Source organism: Leopardus geoffroyi, chromosome E1 (assembly GCF_018350155.1).
Source record: "Leopardus geoffroyi isolate Oge1 chromosome E1, O.geoffroyi_Oge1_pat1.0, whole genome shotgun sequence".
NCBI lineage: Eukaryota > Metazoa > Chordata > Mammalia > Carnivora > Felidae > Leopardus > Leopardus geoffroyi.
The window spans coordinates 14,453,154-14,472,901 of record NC_059330.1 but is presented as its reverse complement, the minus strand read 5'-3'; the positions used below and the strand labels follow the sequence as shown (position 1 = coordinate 14,472,901).

Genomic DNA, 19,748 nt, shown 5'->3' with positions numbered 1-19,748 from the left:
GAGAGGGAGACACAGAATCGGAAACAGGCTCCAGGCTCTGAGCCATCAGCCCAGAGCCTGACACGGGGCTCGAACTCGCGGACCGCGAAATCGTGACCTGGCTGAAGTCGGACGCTTAACCGACTGCGCCACCCAGGCGCCCCTTTTTCTTTTTTTTTTTTTTTTTAATTTTTTTTTTTTTTTGCTTTGTAACTTTTTAAAGGCAATAAAAATACCAAAATGAAAAGAAAAAGAGGTTTGCCCTACTTAAAGCCATTGGCAATTTCCTCCAACAACCAAGACGCAAAGAAACATCACTAGTATCTTCTGCATGTTTGAGTTCACAACGCCTAAAGCACCGTCTAAAAGAGTAGCCCTCAAATTTTAATCAACAAACTGCAGGACAAAAAATTCAGTCAATTTCCATCCTACCTAATTTAGTGAATGAAACAGTACTGCTTTTGTTGAATTAACAACGCAGACATGACAAGTAAACAATGAGAAATTCCAGAAACAAATTATTTCCGGCATCCAGAAGTACATTATTTGGGCCCAGCCCACTGACCACTACCCATACATACCACAGCACCAAACAAGAAAGTGTTCCTGCAGAAGGCTCAGTCTTTCTCCTACCCCAATTTCCTCACATGATCCTCCAAATTACTGTATGTTTAGATACCTGCAAACCCTCTGCTGTGCCACACCTCCTCTGCCTTTGCCCATGCTGTCTCTTCTACTTGGAACACTCTCTTCTCACCTGGCCTAGTTAACTTTTCCAAGAAGTCTTCCAAAGTGACTCCCCTTTTCCTCACTATAACCCATGCTTCCACCTGGACTGAACCAAGTAGCCCTTCCCCATGCTTCGACGGTACCCAACGCACACCTCCCTCATGACACTTACCACAATATACTTGGTCATCATTATTTGTAGACTTCATATTTGTGAATTCAGCTACTTGCTAAAACTTATTAGTAACACCAAAATCAATCCCCATGGTGTTTCCGCAGACACTCGTGGACACACACAGAGTGGCAAAAAATTCAAGTTCCCTGATACACCTGTTCCCAGCTGAGGTCCAACAAGGTGACTCTCTGCCTTTTTGTTCAAGTTCTCATACTTTAAACAAGGGCCCTTTTCATAGTCTATTAGTGCCATGCCTCTCACATTTGTGTGCTTTTTGTTGGTGATTTCCCTGTTTAAAATGGCCTCCAAGCATAGTGCTTGAAATGCTGTCTAATGTTCCTAAGTGCAAGAAGGCTGGGATGTGCCTTACAGAGAAAATGTGTGTATTTGTTCAGGCACAAGTTATAGTGCTGCCGGCCAGGAGTCACCAATATATATTAAATAAAGTGACTTTAAACAGAAACCTACATAAAACAAGATTATGTACTAATCACCTGATGAAATTCTTATAACCAGAGGCTCACAGAAACCTAATCCTGTTTTTCCTTTAGAAGCAATGGTTCAGTATTCACTAATTCAGTGTCTGTGGTGACTTTATAGCACATAACTACCGCAAATGACAATAACCAACTGTATGCTGAAACATTCTGTTTACATAGTCATTACTTCCAGCAGATCAGAAGCTGGCAAACGAGGCCCACAGGCCAAAGGCAGGCTGCCACCAGTCTTTGTAAATAAAGTTTTACTGGAACACAGCCATGCTCATTCAGTTAGGTACTGTCTATGGCTATTTTAGCACTACAACTGCAGAGGTGAGTAGTTGTAAAAGAGACCATAGGACCTGTAAAGCCTCAACTATTGACTATATGGTCTTTTACAGGAAAGGCTTGCTGACCCATGCACTAGACTGTAAACTCTTTGAGGTAGTAACAATGTTGTATTCATCTTTACAACCCTAGAACAGAGGCACAATAGGACAGGTAAACTAACCTTTAGTCTGGTTAAACACTGGACCCAGAAGGCAGCCGTCTACTCCAAAATCTCAAGAATAACTGCAGTAAATTCTGGACTGGACCTGAACAAGTCCTGGGGAGGTGGGGGGGGGGGGTGGGAACTATGCAAAGAAATAAAATAAATACTGGAATGTGACAGAAGGAACAGGAACAAAAGGAAAAAAAACAAGGCAAACAATATCATTTGGTGGATGAAACAGGATATGAGATTCAAATAAGGAAAGGCCAAATGATTGCTACTAGGAGCTACTGAAGTACCGTCCAGACTGAACCCCAAAACCATTTTGAAGGGCCAAAAGGAAGGAAGGCTTGTCAAGAGTTTGGCCAAATACACAATGACATTTCATTACCTAAAGCCATTTTCCACACATGGCATCAAACAAGTTATACAGTAACCACAGTCAGATGGGAAAAGGAAATCAAATCATGCCAAAACACGAGAACTCAATGAAGTTGGAGAGACAAACATCTGTTAACGACTCCCATTCTCACTTGCTCATTCTTCCCCAGTCAACAGACACAAGTTACATTGGATTCAAGATACAAACAGAGCAGTTCCCTGGCCTTTCAGTGTGAAAACGGGTCTCTGATCCTATAATCTCCTTAATTAACTCACTGTCTGCAACAACTTGTATGCTAAGCAGTACCTTTTTCTGATTTCCAAAGGGACCTGAGGCATAGCAGAAGGCACACCCACTAAATAAAGAATGCTTGGGACCCTTGTGACACCGAATTTGAGTAGCCTGTCAGGGGTAGAGTTTAAATAGAAGTCTCAATTAGTTTAAAAAGATGCCATTTACAGTTGAGGTTGGCAGTCCCTCCCCAGGTAGCATGTTCAACCCAAACCACATCTCAAGGCTAAAAACCAACAACCCACAAGCTAACCTCCTGCAGCCACTTAGAGAGAGATCCAAAACCTGTGCTTGGCAGAGAGAGAACAAACTAGTGGGGACTCTACTATCATTACTAACAACTACTTGAAACTACAAACTTTCTGTTTCTTATTCATGGATGTAAATTTTAGTAGTTTGTGCTAGAAATGGGAATTGTCAAAGGAGTAATTCTTAGTAAGGCTAATCATCCAAAAAAGACAACTAAAATGAACAAGCAATGCTCGGCAAATATTTAAATTACACAGATAAGTTAAGCAAATGACACATAACTTCATAATGAAATATTCAGCCACACTAAGAACATACTAAGAAAAGATACTCTTGGACAAGTAGAAATAGAGTCTGTTTTGCTATAATCCTTGTTTTGAAAATATATGTTTGTTCCATTGTGATAAATATATTAGGGAACATTTTGAGTAGAACACAAATTTTGCATCTCCTTATGCATGATTCTGTTCATGAGAAACACTGGGTGAACATAGGAAACTGCACTCAGCTGAACCCAGCTACACAGGAATATAAAACACACACACACACACACACACACACACACACGCTCACACGCTCACTCGCTCTCTCTCTCCAAATATCTACCAGCTACTGCAGTTCACCATGTGAACTCATAGAAGCTAAACCTACCCACATGTGATGTTATACCTACTTGTACAATTCCAAATAACCTTCCCTCCATCACTTCACAAGAATCCACAAGCTACCATCCTTCTCTTTAAAAAAGAGTGTATGGGGCACCTGGGTGGCTCAGTCGGTTGGGCGTCCGACTTCAGCCCAGATCATGATCTCGTGGTCCGTGAGTTCGAGCCCCGCGTCGGGCTCTGTGCTGACAGCTCGGAGCCTAGAGCCTGCTTTGGATTCTGTGTCTCCCTCTCTCTCTGCCCCTCCGCTGTTCATGCTCTGTCTCTCTCTGTGTCTCAAAAATAAATAAAAATGTTAAAAAAAAAAATGCGAACCAGGAAGAACACCAACCTGTTAACAATAAAATTAAAAAAAAAAAAAAAAAAAAAGAGTGTAACGGGGGGCACCCAGGTGGCTCAGTTGGTTAAGCATGCATCTTCAGCTCAGGTCTCACAGTTTGTGAGTTCGAGCCTTGTATCGGGTGAGCTTGAGCCCTGCTTCAGGATTCCCTCTCTGCCCCTCACTCACTTGCGCACTCTCTCTCTCTCACCAAAAAAAAAAAAAAAAAAAAAAAGTGGAACGGGAAGCTTTAGTCCTTCTGAAGCCCATTTCTGTAGGCAAAGTTCATTTCTTTTTCAAAATAGTGTTTTTGTACTTCTAAATGTTTTGTAATGTTTATTTATTATTTTGAGACAGACACAGAGCATGAGTGGGGGGGAAGGGGGGGCAGAGAGAGAAGGAGACACAGAATCCGAAGCAGGGTCCAAGGCTCCAACCCGTCAGCACAGAGCCTGACGCGGGGCTCAAACCCACGGACTGTGGACCACGAGATCATGACCTGAGCCAAAGTCTGATGCTCAACTGACTGAGCCACGCAGGCACCCTAGTATCTTTTTATTTCTTAATCAATGGATAATATATAAAATTGCACAACTGCCTTAATTAGGTTCATATCTTTTTTTTAATACATCACTGAGGAAGTTTTTGAGTATTGTGCCCCATCCCCATCTTCCCCATTAAGCTCTGTGGTTTTTACTGTGTGATTTTACATAGTACAGGGAATTTTAGGAAGTATGTTACATTATAACAGAACCGATTGTATGTCCAGCTGATAATTTAAAAAAGCAAACTATAGATTAGTATATACAGATATTCCTTGCTTTTCAAAAGTTCATGCTGTATCATTTTATTTTTACGAAAGACCTACAATAGTACCACTTTTGCTAACCGAAAGAAATCCAAAGGGGATTTTGACTTTTATAAAAAAGCTGAAAAGCGAAACTAGCATTCAGCATTTGTTTTCAGAGGCAGCGTGTACCTCGCGTGGCACCACCAAGCTCCTTCTCTGGGAACTACACTCGTCACCTCAGCATCAGGCCACCAGAGCTCTGAACTGTGTCTGCAAGCATCTGTGCTTTGTCTGATCTATTCTGTGCATCCATTAGCAAGATGTGTCTTATGGTATCAGAACAGCCTAAAAGAGGGTATTTTGGGGGTCTGGGAACGTCGAAAAAATTTTCCATACAAATTAATGGCAACGGTTTCTTTGCTTTATGCCATTTCGGCTTACGAAACATTTCATAGTAATGCTCTATTTTCAGATAGCAGGGGACATGTGCAGAGGATAATCCCATTTTTGTTAAAAATATATTCCATGTGTCTACAGGTATGTGTGTACGTGTACACACTTATAAATGCTTGGAAAAAAGGTCTGGAAGGGCCTCCATCAAATAGTTAATAGTGGTGTCTCTGAAGGCAAGAATACAAGGGACTCTCATTTTAAACTTCATGGACACTGATTTAGATACAGTGCTATCCATATTGGTATTACTTCTGCAATTAAAAAAAAAAATCCCCTTTAAAAAAAATAAAAGAAATCTGTTCTAAGAGATGTACTGAAAAGGGGATCATCACACAATCTGATTATGTCCCAGCTTAAAATCCTACTGCTTAAAATCCTTAATACCTGATATCCAAATTCCTCAGTATTTATGAAGGATCTGCTCCCCTCCACCATCTCCAGCCACATTCCTCAGTTTCTTCCATCATTTATATATTCAACTAAGATTTATTTAAATTCCTGTAAATGTGGGCACTGGGGATAAAGTAAGTGAACAACTAGATATGGACCTCTCACAGAGCCATGAATCCAGCAAGGGAAAGATTTTAACCAACAACAACAAAACTGTACCCAAAAGTACTTAATTAAAAATGTGGTTACAAAGGGGTAACATCCAGGCTCAGGGATCAGAAAAAGCTTCCCTGGAAAAGGGAAATGATATTTAGACTGAGAATTTAAGGATAAGAATGGGACTGATAGAGAAGAGCACTGCAGAAAGAGAGAATGTGTGATAGCCAAGGGTCAGAAAAGAACTTGGGCCCTTCACGAAGAAACCAGTACAACAGGGCTGGGGGTGGGAGGGAGGAAGAGAAGTATGGTGAGAAGGTATGGTCAGAAGTTACAGGGGCCAAATCATGTGGGGCCCAGTATACTACAGTACAGATTTTGGACATGACTCTGAGAGCAAACAGAAACAATTGAAGACTTTCAATCAAAAATGTGTATCTGGAAGCTCACTTAGGTTACTATCTAAAAAAATGCCTGGGGTGCCTGGTGGCTCATTCAGTTAAGCGTCCAACTCTTGATTCTGGCTCAGGTCATGATCTCATGGTCCATGGGATCAAGCCTCACACTCACAGCGCAGAGCCTGCTTGGAATTCTCTCTCTCTCCTATCTCTCTGCCCCTGACTCTTGCTTGCGCACACACATATGCACTCACTCAAAATAAATAAATAAACATTAAAAAATAGTAAAATAAGGGGTACCTGGGTGGCTCAGTAGGTTAAGTGTCCGACTGTTGGTTTCAGCTCAGGTCATAATCTAATAGTTCATGGGTTTGAGCCCTACATTGGGCTCTCCTCTGACAGCGCAGAGCCTGCTTGGGATTCTCTCTCTCCTCTCTCTCTCTCCCTGCCTCTCCCTTGCTCACTCTCAAAAAAAAAAAAAAAAAAAAATCTAAAAAAAAATTTTTGAATTAAAAAATAATAATAAAAGAAAAAAAGAAAAATAAATGTCAAAGGAGGACCAAGAATAAATGTGAAAAGACCATTAGGAACTTTTTCAAAAGTCTGTGGATTACCGATGAGAGCTTGGACTAGGATGGTGGCAGTGGAAATCGAGAAAAGTATATATATAGTATAGCCTCCGGCCATACTGCAGTTCCCAAGCCTCAGGTCTTAGAGAGGAAATGCCCTTACATCATCCTTCAGCTGCAAAATGCCTAACCCTTCCAAAACCCTGCCCAAATTAGGTGCCCTGACCCTGTTCTCCTGTAGCCTCTCATGCTCCCCTTTATCATAGCACTTGGCACACTGCACTATAATCACATATGTATGTTTTTGTCTTCCCCACATGACTGAGTGCTCCCTGAGGTCAAAGATCATTTTTGGTTGTTTTTGGTTGTTTTAATCTCTATCTGTATCCCCAATGCCTAATCACTCAAATGTCTGTGACTAAATCCCCACTTCTTGTCAACTATAGGTTCCAAGGAATGGAGAGAACAAGCCAAGTTCTTGGGGCCTTCTCTAAAAAAGAAAATATGGGAAGCAGACTTAGGGTCTGAGAGAGCAGGTGAAAAAGGAAGGGAGGTTTCCTGGCTGGATAAATGAAGAGGTATGAAACTGCAGACTTCTTCCCCTGGTGCTGGCAGTCTCAAACTAAAAGCCCAACCTCACAGATGTAAATTTAAGAGAAATTAAGGAAAGTAATTACCCAAGAATAAGTAAGCTGAAAATACATAAACAACATGTATAGTTACGAAAGAAATGACCACTTCACTCCGCTTATATCTTTAATCATTTGAAATTTCTACTAAACTTACATTCATATATTATTAGTAAAATTAAAAATAAAATAATTAATAAAACTTAATACACCTAATGACAGCCCATAAACTGAAAATGCCTTCTCTGAGATGCAAACGAGAATAAAATATAAATGGGGCGCCTGGGTAGCTGAGTCGGTTGAGCGTCTGACTTCGGCTCAGGGCATGATCTCCCGGTTCGTGAGTTCGAGCCCCACATCGGGCTCTGTGCTGACAGCTCAGAGCCTGGAGCCTGCTTCAGATTCTGTGTCTCCCTCTCTCTCCGCCCCACCCCTGCTTGTGCTCTGTCTCTCTCTGTCTTTCAAAACTGAATAAACATTAAAAAAAAAAAAAGAATAAAAACATAAACTTATAAACACAGTACTTAAAAATCAATGAGGCACAATGGGAGAGTGAGATCTATAGAGTATTAGTTACAACCTTAACCTTTACAAAGGATACTCCCCAACCTTGAGGCCAAGGTCAAAGAAAGCCATAAAATGCTTTCTCAAATTGCTGTTGCTGCTTTCATTTTATTTATTTATTTATTTATTTATTTATTTATTTATTTATTTAAACGTTTATTTATTTTTTTAGAGAGAGATACAGCACAAGCAGGGGAGGGGCAGAGAGAGAGGGAGACACAGAATCCAAAGCAGGCTCCAGGTTCCAGACTCTGAGCTGTCAGCACAGAGCCCGACAAAGGGCTCGAACCCAGAAACTGTGAGATCGTGACCTGAGCCAAAGTGGGATGCTTAACCGACAGCCACCCAGGCACCCTGCTGCTTTCATTTTAAAGACAGACAGTGGAGCTAACCCAATAGAATGACTCCTCTCTTATTCATACAGGCTTCCAATTTGGGGCTGCAATATCCAAACTAGAAAAGGGCAACAGTGAGACAGTCTACCTTCAGTCTCCCCTGAAGCACCCCATGCAAATCATGGCACATAGCAAACTGGAAGTTTCATTCATAAGCAATGTCTACTTTCCAAGTCATGCAGAAAAGAGCTAAAGAAGGACATAAAAAGAGAAAATGGCAATTTTAAATTAAACCACAAAGAAGTCCTCCTATTCTACTACTTTTGATTCATTCTTAGCAGACAACAATGTCTCCAACTTCAAAGAGAAAAAAGTAAACATCTTTCTCCTCTAATACCCACAAACTTACCTGATCCCCAATTACCTGCCCCCTTCTCCCTCAAGCATAAGAAAGAAGGATCTCTCACCTTCAGTCAGGCTAATCTCTGCACTTCTGCTCCAGATTCTACTCCCTTCCAATCCTCTGCAAGGACGTCTCCCTGCCATCTATCTCCTTACTCTCTTAGACCTTCAGCCTATTTATCACTGTTTTCTCCTCAAGTGACTAAATCTACTCCCATGACTTCAATTCCATCTATAAGGGGATGCCTTCAAATATCTTCATCTCTAACTTAGAACACTCTCCCCACTTTTGGTATGTTAGCCTTTAAATCTCTTTTCAATGTCCTACAGAAATTCCAGCATGTCCAAAACTAAACTCACTGTTTTTCTCCTAAAACCAATTCTACCTCTATTCCCTATCTCAAGGAATAGACCAGTACTCACCCGGTTTCCAAGCCAGAAACACCTAAATAGGTATTACTTTTGACTTCCTCTTGTCCTTCAGCTCCCCATGTCCAATCAGGTCCTTTGGATTCTACCTCATTAATATATATCATATATCTGTTCACTTCTCCCCATCTCCAGAGCTATTTCCTGGTTCAGATCTTTTTCACATCTTACTTGGATTATTGTAGCAAACTCTCATTCTTATTTCTAAGAAGTAACTTGTCAGATACACATTTTAGAGCTATAACTCTGGCTGCTTTGTGAAAAGTTTGGAGAAGGGTAAGATTAGAAGGGTAGATAGGAGAAGGGTAAGATCACACCATCATTCACTCCACTATGAATTTTACTCTCAAGGCACAATGAACCAGCCATTTGCAGTTTTCCAACTATGCTCTCTCTCTAGCTTCACAAAATCACAACAGAATTCGAAAGCATATTGGTGACTCCAAAGCCAAAGCAGCAAAAAAATTCTCATCCTATACTAAGTAACATCTTCCTCTAGAAAAACTAGTTTTACTAAATTCTACAGTGCCACATAGTGGTGAGAGAGGGAAGCATATAATAAAGTGAAAGAAGTGTAGCTGGAAGTGAGCGATGACATCAGAGAGCCTGAAGTGATTTACCTTCCCTGTGATTAATGGTAAATGTCTGTGTACTGATTCCCAGTTGCATGTACTGGGGCACCCATGTTTACTTAGTTAGTCTTGCTCATTAGATCACCCTCAGCAACTTACATCACTTGGGCTCAGGCTGCCCAGCCCATTCTCCTGCTCAGAATCCTTCCCAGATTCAGTGCCCTGGGAGGACCGAGGATGTGATGGGTGGATCCAGATCTCTAAGCGAGTGGTGTCATCTCCAACATGCCGGAAAGTAGACTTCTTTCCTTTCCGCCATTGGTCAGGGCTCAGTTCCAACTCCTCATGTTGCTTTTTTTCCATCTGTTCTGCCTGTACAATATACAAACACATAAGCTCAGACTCTCCTGGAATTCAGCTAATAAAAAGAGGCGCTCACCTCACCTGAGTTTGTTGCCCAGGGGCTATAAAAAGTAAAGACTTTGCTATAGTCCCAAAGTAGCAAAGTATCATCTGCTTTGTCTCATAGGCGTTGTTAATTCCATAAACAAGATGCACATCCAAGGGCCCTGGAGAACTTTCCTAAACATGAGTTTGGTTCTGCATAGAGGCTGACTGACTCCATCAGCACAGCCCAATGGGACCCCTTGAGGCCATCATAAGTCATTCCGCTGAGGACACAGAGGCACTAAGAGAAACACATTCTGTTAGGAAGGAATGAGTCTGACTGCCTCCCCACTCACCTTTCGTTTGGTCTCTTCAAACAAGCTCATGAGACTCTCCTTGGCAGTCAGGATAGGGTTGCTGGCAGCTAAACTGCGCATATAGTAATAGACAGCATCAAGCTTCCTCCTCTGCAGAAAGAGGCCAAAGACATCAAGTCAACCAATTCTTTTTCTGACTCCAGCCCGAGTCAGCTGACCTAGAAAATTACTATCTCTCCCAGGCTGTGAGGAATTCCAATAAGAAAATCAGAATGCTATCCACGGAAGAAGCCATGGCAACTACATCAGAGAGCTCTTCTTGCACAGTACTGTATCTTATGAGCCAAGTGCTCACAAGGGGGAGAAAAAGAATGAAGAGCCTCATGAAATATAAAATCCAGTTACCTTTTGGTTTTAGAAAAATACAAGGTTCAGCTCACTAATTAGTATTTTAAAAATTATAAACAATGGCAACATCACTGATTAAATATAGTGAGACAAGTGACCATCACTTTATAGATTTTACCTCTAAGCCTAAGGACACTGCCCCACAGGCATTATTATTCCCATTTTAGAAATGAGGAAAAGGAATCTCAAAGAAATTGCTGTCCAACAACCTAAGTTGTCCAACAAGGTCTCCAAGCCAAATCCCGGGTAAGCCAATATATGAACCTTAGACTGTCTGGTTCCTACGTTCACGTTTTCACTATACCACACTGACTCTACTGAGGAAGGGAAATACAAACTACTATCCAATGAATTCAGCAAATAAATACTTCAAGTCAGTTTTACAACCAGTTAATAAGGAAAAGAAGTAAAACAGGCCAGAAAGGAGAAAAAAAAAAAAGAAAACACTGAAATAAAGGGAGAAGGAATGTCAAAAACCCTTTCTCTCTTCAAGTTCATATATACTTTTCCCCTTTTTTCTGTCTCAAAATGCGTCTAGAACACTAACTTCTCTCTCCCCAGTAACTCATTCCTCAAAACTTGCATTTTAAACAAACAAACAAACAAACAACAATAACAAAAAACCTTACATCTTGTATTCTGCTAGCATGGTTAAAGATATACATTCTAAGGTCAACTGCCTGAGTTTGAACTGGTCCTGCCATTTATTAGGTATAACTCAAAAGAAATCAACCTAGAGGTTTCCTTATCTGTGAAATGGAGATGTTTACACACATATGGCTCCCAAAAAGACTAAAATTCATATAATGCATACACTTTAACAGAATATCTGACATACTATTACAGTCAGTTCAATGGGGACTATTTGTTTTTTAACATTTTATTTTTAAGTAATCTTTAGTGACCCAATGTGGGGCTCAAATTCACGACCCCTAGGTCAAGAGTTGCATGCTCTACTGACTGAGCCAGCCAGGTGCCTCCAATGGGGGCTATTTTTAATATTATTCTATTCCATACTAATCTCAGTCTATACCACTCACTTGATTTTAGGCTGTTTTGTCAATTCTACAATGATTTTTTCATATTTTAACATCTCTGAAATTGATTTACAATCAATATCTACCATTGTATCTCATTTATAATAACTCACATATTCTTTGTTAGTGGTCCAGAAAATAACAGTGCATTTAACAATCAACGCATCACATTTCATGAAGTCTAATTTGTATCACTGTCTACACACCTCACTTGTCTTTTCAATACTTTTTTTCAGATCATATCACATATTCATCATTCAGAGTACCTAGCAAAGCACTGTGCATAAGCATGTTCTCATTGAATTCTTGAGATTCACTGAAATACTGATAGAAGACACAGAAAACTGAGAAAGTGACACTAAAAGACAAGTAGGATAAAAGACAGAAAAAGAGGGACAGAGGAAAAGAACTTGAAAGGACTACTAATTTAGGTCAGAGATTTATGAAAGAAAAATATACCAATTTAATCAGAATGGGGAAAAGCCATTGAGGGAATTCAGTAAAGCTGTAAGGCTAAGATCAATGCTCAAAAATCAATTATATTTCTATACATTAGTAATAAACAACCTTTAAGAGAAATTAAGAAAATAATTCCATTTACAATAGCATCAAAAAGAATAACATACTTAGGAATGAATTTAATAACCAAATGTAAACGTGTAAAACTTATATACTGAAGATTATAAAACGTGTCTGAAAGAAATTAAAGAAGACCTAAATAAATCAAAAACATCTGTGTAAATACTCACCAAAGCAACTACACAGTCAACGTAATTCTTATGAAAATCCCAATGACTCTTTTTGCAGAAATGAAAAAACTGATCCTAAAATCCATATGGAATTACAAGAAACCCCAAATAGCAAAAATAATATTGAAAAAGAAGAATAAAGGTGGAAAACTCACATATCCTGATTTCAAAACTGACCACAAAGATACAGTAATTAAAAGAATGCTGGCGTTGCTGGCATAAGGGTGGACATATGGGTCCATGGAAGAGAACTAAGAGTCCAGAAATAAACCATGCACCAAATGATTTTGAACAAGGATTCCAAGACTAGGCAATAGGGAAAGAACATTCAACAAATGGTACTGGAACGATTGATATCTATATGCAAAAGACTGAAGTTGGACTCTATTTCACACCAACTACAAAAATTAATGAAAAATGGATCAAAGATCTAAATACAGAAGCCATAACTATAAAAACTCCTAGAAGAAAACATAGCTTAACTCTGAATTTGGTAATAGTTTCAAAGCTATGACACAAAAGCACAAGCAACAAAAGAAAAGATAAATAAATTGGACTTCATCAAAATTTAAAACTTTTGGGCATCAGAAGACATTATCAAGAAAGTGAAAAGACAGGGGCACCAGGGTGGTTCAGTTGGTTAAGCATCTGACTCTTGACTCCAGCTCAGGTCATGATCTCACAGTTTGTGAGTTTGAGCCCCGCAATGGGCTCTGCAGTGTCAGTGCAGAGCTTGCTTGTGATTCTTTCTCTCCCTCTCTTTCTGCCCCTCCCTTGCTCCTCTCTAAGTTTATAAACTTAAAAAAAAAATTTATTTTAAGAAAAAAATGGGCAAAGGATTTGAACAGACATTTCTCCAAATGGCCAGTAAGTACAGCTCAATAGCATTAGTCATTAGGGAAATGCAAATCAAAACCACAATGAAATACTACTTCAAAATCAATAGATTTGTAGGTTAGCAACAAACTGATTCTAAAGCTAATACAGAAAAGCAGATCCAGAATAGCCTACACAATACTGACAAAGAAGAACATGGTCAGAAGACCAAACTCCCTCACTTCAAGACTTACTACAAAGCTACAGTAATCAAGACAATGGTACTGCCCAAGAACAGCCAAATAGATCAATGGAATGTAATAGAAAACCCAGAAAGAGACCCACACAGTTATGGTCAGCTGATCTTTGACAGAGGAGGAAAGGCAATTCAATGAAGAAGGGATCACTTTTTCAACAAATGGAGTTGAAACAACTGGACATCCACATGCAAAACAATGGATCTTGCACAGACCTTAAAACTTTCATAACAATTAACTCAAAATGGATCACAGAACCTAGATGTAAAATGCAAAACTACACAACTCCTAGAAGATAACACAGGATAAAATCTAGGTAACCTTGGGTTTGGTGAAGAGTTCTTAGATATTAAACCATAAGCACAATCCACAAAAGAAAAAGTTGATAAGATGGATTTCATTAAAATTAAAAACCTTATTCTGTGCTGAGAAAATGAAAAGATATGGGGCACCTGGGTGGCTCAGTCAGTTAAGCGTCCAGCTCTTGGTTTCAGCTCAAGTCATGATCTCATGGTTTGTGAGTTCAAGCCCCACGTCAGGCTCCATGCTGACAGTGCAGAGCCTGCTTGGGATTCTTTCTCTCTCTCTTTCTGTCTCTCTCTCTCTCTCTCTCTCTCTCTTTCTCTGTCCCTCCCCCGCTCACTCTCCCCGTCTCTCTCTCAAAAATAAATAAACTTAAAAAAAATTTTTTAATTAAAAAATAAAAAGAGGGGCGCGTGGGTGGCGCAGTCGGTTAAGCGTCCGACTTCAGCCAGGTCACGATCTCGCGGTCTGCAAGTTCGAGCCCCGCGTCGGGCTCTGGGCTGATGGCTCAGAGCCTGGAGCCTGTTTCCGATTCTGTGTCTCCCTCTCTCTCTGCCCCTCCCCCGTTCATGCTCTGTCTCTCTCTGTCCCAAAAATAAATAAACGTTAAAAAAAAAAATTTTTTTTTAATAAAATAAAATAAATAAATAAATAAATAAATAAATAAAAAATAAATAAATAAAAAGAAAGAAAATGAAAAGATAAACCACACACAGAGAAAACATTCGCAAAACACGTATCTGATAAAAGAGTGGTATTCAAAATATACTCTTGGGGGCGCCTGGGTGGCTCAGTTGGTTAAGCATCTGACTTGGGCTCAGGTCATGATCTTTTGGTTCATGAGTTCGAGCCCGGCATCAGGCTCTGTGCTGACAGCTCAGAGCCTGGACCCTGCTTTGGATTCTGTGTCTCCCTCTCTCTCTGCCCCTCCCCAACTCACACTCTGCCTCTCTTTCTCAAGAATAAATAAACATTAAAAAATTTTCAAAATAGGGGTGCCTGTGTGTCTCAGTTGGCTGAGCGTCCGACTTCGGCTCAGGTCATGACCTCACAGTTTGTGGGTTCAAGCCCTGCATCAGGCTCTGTGCTGACCAGCTGCTCAGAGCCTGGAGCCTGCTTCAGATTCTGTGTCTCCTTCTCTCTCTGCCCCTCCCCTGCTCATGCTTTGTCTCACTCTGTTTCTCAAAAATAAATAAATGTAAAAAAAAAAAGAAAAATTAAAAAAAAATTCAAAATACACTCTTTAAATAATTTTTTTAATATTTATTTATTTTTGGGAGATAGACAGAGTGGGGGAGGGGGAGAGAGAGAGGGAGACACAGAATCCGAAGCAGGCTCCAGGCTCTGAGCCTGTCAGCACAGAGCCCAACGCGGGGCTTGAACCCACAAAGCACGGGATCATGACCTGGGCTGAAGTCAGACGCTCAACCGACTGAGCCACCCAGTCACCCCAAAAATATACTCTTAAAACTTAACAGTAAGAAAAAAAACAACCCAATTTAAAAATGGGCAAAAGATCAACACACCTCACAAAGAAGATGCACACAGATGGCAAATAAGCATACGAAAAGATGCTCCACATCATATATCATTAGGGAACTGCAAAGTAAAACGAGATGATAACACTACACACCCATCAGAATGACCAAAATCCAAAACACTGATAACACTAAATGCTTATGAGGATGCATAGCAACGGGAACTCTCACCCACGGCCAGCAGGAATGCAAAATGGCACAGCCACTTCAGAAGACAATTTGGCAGTTTCTTCCAAAACTACATCCGTTCTTACCATACAATCCAGCAATCACACCCTTTGGTATTTACTCAAATGAAATGAAAATTTATGTCCACACAAAGCCCTGCACACAAACATTTATAGCATTTTTATTCACAATTGCCAAAACTCGTAAGCAACCAAGATGACTTTCCATAGGGGAATGGATAAACCAACTGCGGTACATCCATACAATGGACTACTATTACTCAACAATAAAAAGAAAAGAGCTATCAAGCCACAAAAATAAACCTAAATGCATATTACTAAGTGAAACAGGCAAAGCTGAAAAGGCTACATACTGTATGGTTCCAACTATAGACATTCAAGAAAAAGCAAAACTACAGAGACAGTAAAAATTAAGATTGCTAGAGGTTCAGGGAGTGAGGGGGGATGAACGGGTGGAAGGTGGAACACAGGGTATTTTTAGGACAGTGAACTTACTCTGTATGACACTACAATGATGGATACATGTCATTACAGATTTGTTCAAATCCACAAAATGTACACAAAATATAAAAGTGAACCCTAATATACAGTATGGACTTTAGTTAGTGATAACGTATCAATGCTGTCTCATCAATTATAAACAAATGTATTACACTAATGCAAGATGTTAATGACTGGGAAAATGGAGGAGAGGAGAGTTGAAGGAATATATAGGAACTCTGTACTTTCTGCTTACTTCTCTGCAAACCTAAAACTGACCAAAAAATTTAAAAAATAAGAAAAAAATATTAAAAAGATATCCCTTCACACTCACTAGACTGGTCATAATCAAAAAATGAAAAATAACAAATGTTGGTGAGAACGTGGAGGAACTGGAACCCTTGTACATTGCTGGTAGGAATGTAAAATGGTGCAGCCTCTATGAAGAAGTTTGGTGGTCCCTTAAAAAGTTAAACACAGGGGCGCCTGGGTGGCTCAGTCGGTTAAGCGTCCGACTTCAGCTTAGGTCACGATCTCGCGGTCCATGAGTTCGAGCCCCGCGTCGGGCTCTGGGCTGATGGCTCAGAGCCTGGAGCCTGCTTCCGATTCTGTGTCTCCCTCTCTCTCTGCCCCTCCCCCGTTCATGCTCTGTCTCTCTCTGTCTCAAAAATAAATAAAACGTTAAAAAAAAAAAAAGTTAAACACAGAATTACCATACAACCCAGCAATTCCACTCCTAGCTTGTTTCTTTGTTTTTTTGTTTTGTTTTGTTTTTTTGTTTTTTTAGAGAGTGGGAAAGAGAGAGAGAGAGCACATGGGCAGGGGAAGAGCAGAAGGAAAGGGAGAAAGAGAGAATCCCAAGCAGGCTCTGCACTGTCAGCTCAACATGGGGCTCGAACCCATGAACCATGAGATCATGACCTGAGCCGAAACCAACAGTCACACGCTTAACTGACTGAGGCACCCAGGTGCTCCTCCACTCCTAGATATAGACTCAAAAGAACTGAAAACAGATATTCAAACAAATACCTGTACTTGACAAAGCACTATTCACAAAAGGTGAAAGTTGAAAACAACCAAAACGTCCATCAACTAATGAATAAGTATGGTGTATCGATGCAATGAGAGTATTACTTGGCCATACAAATGAAGTGCTGAGACATCCTACAACATAAATGAACCTCAAAAACTTTATGGTAAATGAAAGAAGCCAGATATAAAAGGTAACATACTATGATTCCATTTACATGAAACATTCAATAGATAGATCCTGAGACAGAAATAAACTAATGATTGCCAGAGGCTGAGAGGTGGAAGGAATGGAGAGTAATGGGTATGGGGTTTCCTTTTGGGGTGAAGAAAATGTCTTGGAACTAGACAGAGTTGATGGTTGCATAATACTGTTAATGTACTAAAGACAATAAAAAGTGAGTGAAGATATTCAATAGATTTTGAAGGAAGTGTATCTGTAAACCACGTTATTTAATCAATAATTTCAATCCATAATTAAATAGTAGGAATTTTTTGGAATCTTTTGTAGAGTAAAGGGGAATAAAAATTTTTAATTCAAAAAAAATTTTTTTAATTCAAACATTGTTTACTTGGGCAATGAATTTTACAAAATTATGAAAACGCTACCTGCTAAATGACATGTTAGCTACTTTACACTTAAATCTTTGATACCTACCATTGACCTTCCCCCTCTTCAATTCAGCTTCCTTACTAGGGGCCATTATCAGCTCCCAAGACTCTCTGGTAGAGGTACATTTAGAGAAGTCTGGTAAGATCTAGGAAGATACAATTTGGAACTAAGTGCTTCTGCTAAGGGGGCTCCTTAGGTGGAAAGCTAAGAGGAATATCGGGAAAAGAAGGATCTGACTACTTAAGGATAGGTGAGGACTTTAAGGAAAAGTGAAAAGGATTCTTATTTTCCTTCTGGAAATGAGTAACCTCATTCAACAGGACAGGGAAGGGAAGCAACAAGATTAAGATTCAGAGCAGAAGCCTTGGTCAAAAACAAAGAGTGGTGTTTGGCTGGGGCATGAGCACTCCCTTAGGAACTGAAGGGCGATGAAAGTGGATCAAGTACAGATTCAACCGAAGTAAGGATCACTGACAACTTACCTCTGAGAGGAACAAAAGGAAGGTGAGGATGGGAGGCAGCAAAGGATATTCTTTGGGTTTAGTGTTCAGATGAATTCCAGCTCCAGGAGCTGATGCTATCAAAATCCATTCTTTCTAAGATACTGCCTGGAAACACTTCCCGTGTCCATAAGATTGCTTACCGTGTACACTGCCAGCAGAGCCAACTGGTTATAGGGGCGCCCATTCTTGGGAGCAATATGCTGGGCCTTTAGGTACCAACTGGAATAGAAAAACAGTAAAAAATGCTAGCTCCACATCAACTCTTTCCATTTCATCACTTGACAGCCCTTACTGCTTAAGACATAGCTGGAATGTTAGATGTAACGCTGGAGTGGTAAAGCCTGGTAACAGAGACCGATAGGGACAACTGTAGGACTTCCATATGGGAGGCAGCTCAGGTGGCCCATTGCTCTTAATAGGGCTTAGCCTAACGCCACAAGGAAAGAGAAGCAATGAACAAGAGGCAAAAGTACCTGCGTGCTTTCCCGTAGTTTGCTGTGTCATTGGCTTGTTCCCGATACCTAGCGATATCTCCTTGGCAAATCATACATCGCTGGGCACTGATCAAAGCATATTTTACCTTCAGAAAAAATGATCAGTTAGTAGTGTACCCAAGAAACTGTAACTTCAACCCCAAAGGACAGGGATGGGATCAAAGTGACAAGAGCAGCATTAATAAGGCACTAGTAGTCCTGAACAAAGTAAAAATTTTCAGTCTAAACTTGGCTACTAAAAAACAGCCAACAACATGATGCAAAATTTAATGAGAAAGAATGGCAGAAACAAGAGGGCATCATTCTTATTTCAAGTCCCAAGTAAACAGAAGAAAACATTTTGAAACTAGGAGTCAGGAAACCTATGTCAGAGTTGTGTGATTTTACATAGGTCTTTGGGACTGTTTGGGGGACTCAAGTTTCTTCATCTGAATGTAGAAATACATATTCCACAGGGTAAGTGGAGAAAATAAGTGTTAAATACTCCATAAATTATAAAGTGATATACAAATGGTAAGATAACTATTTATTCTTTTATTTTCCTGTCATCATTATAGTCTCTCTCTCCTCAAACTATTAATATTACTGTAACTGTGTTACTGCCTTACACTCACTTTGCAAAAAACAGTAATATCCCCTAGAACTAATAATATAGTTACCCTTTACCAAACACCTACAACATAGTTGTAGTTCTCTCTCCCTCTCCTTGTATGTTTTTCTCACTAATGGGCTTGGAATCTGTCACTCAGTGAGAAAACAAGAGTTTTCTCAATCCCAAGACATATGTCCAACCAAAAAACCTAAGGAGCATCACTTCGTAACATACAATTCCACTCCACTTCACCACACACAAGAAATTAACACATCACAAGTAAAGAACAAAGCTTCAAGAAGAGGTAGATTCTGACGCCTTAGCAAGGCTCATCCACGAGCTCAATAACTAGCTGCAGCACATCAGCCTCCTAATACATAACAAACGCGTGCCTCAGCAAAGTTACAAACCACTACATGTCACATACCTTCAGAGTCCTCACTATTCTGCACATTCTATGAATGACCAAGAACCCTCGGTAGTTAACTGATAAAACACCAAAAAAACCAATTCTGTTTCCATACTGTAGCTCAACGGTGGGGGGGGGGGGGGGGGGACCAAATTCCAGCAAAGGCTCTAAGGTTCTCCT

At 40.1% G+C, this 19,748-nt stretch overlaps 1 protein-coding gene across 3 annotated transcripts in view; it reads right to left on the bottom strand.

The window, feature by feature from the left end:
* SMG6 (SMG6 nonsense mediated mRNA decay factor) overlaps positions 1-19,748 on the bottom strand; it is a 229,780-nt gene that overhangs the window by 202,565 nt on the left and 7,467 nt on the right. For all 3 annotated transcript variants that reach the window (XM_045490409.1, XM_045490410.1, XM_045490411.1), the window contains exons 5-8: positions 18,547-18,653; positions 18,214-18,292; positions 10,192-10,302; positions 9,608-9,820 (exon numbers count right to left, since the gene is read on the bottom strand). In XM_045490409.1, coding sequence (XP_045346365.1) covers positions 9,608-9,820; positions 10,192-10,302; positions 18,214-18,292; positions 18,547-18,653 — 510 coding nt within the window. The remainder of the gene's footprint in view (positions 1-9,607; positions 9,821-10,191; positions 10,303-18,213; positions 18,293-18,546; positions 18,654-19,748) is intronic.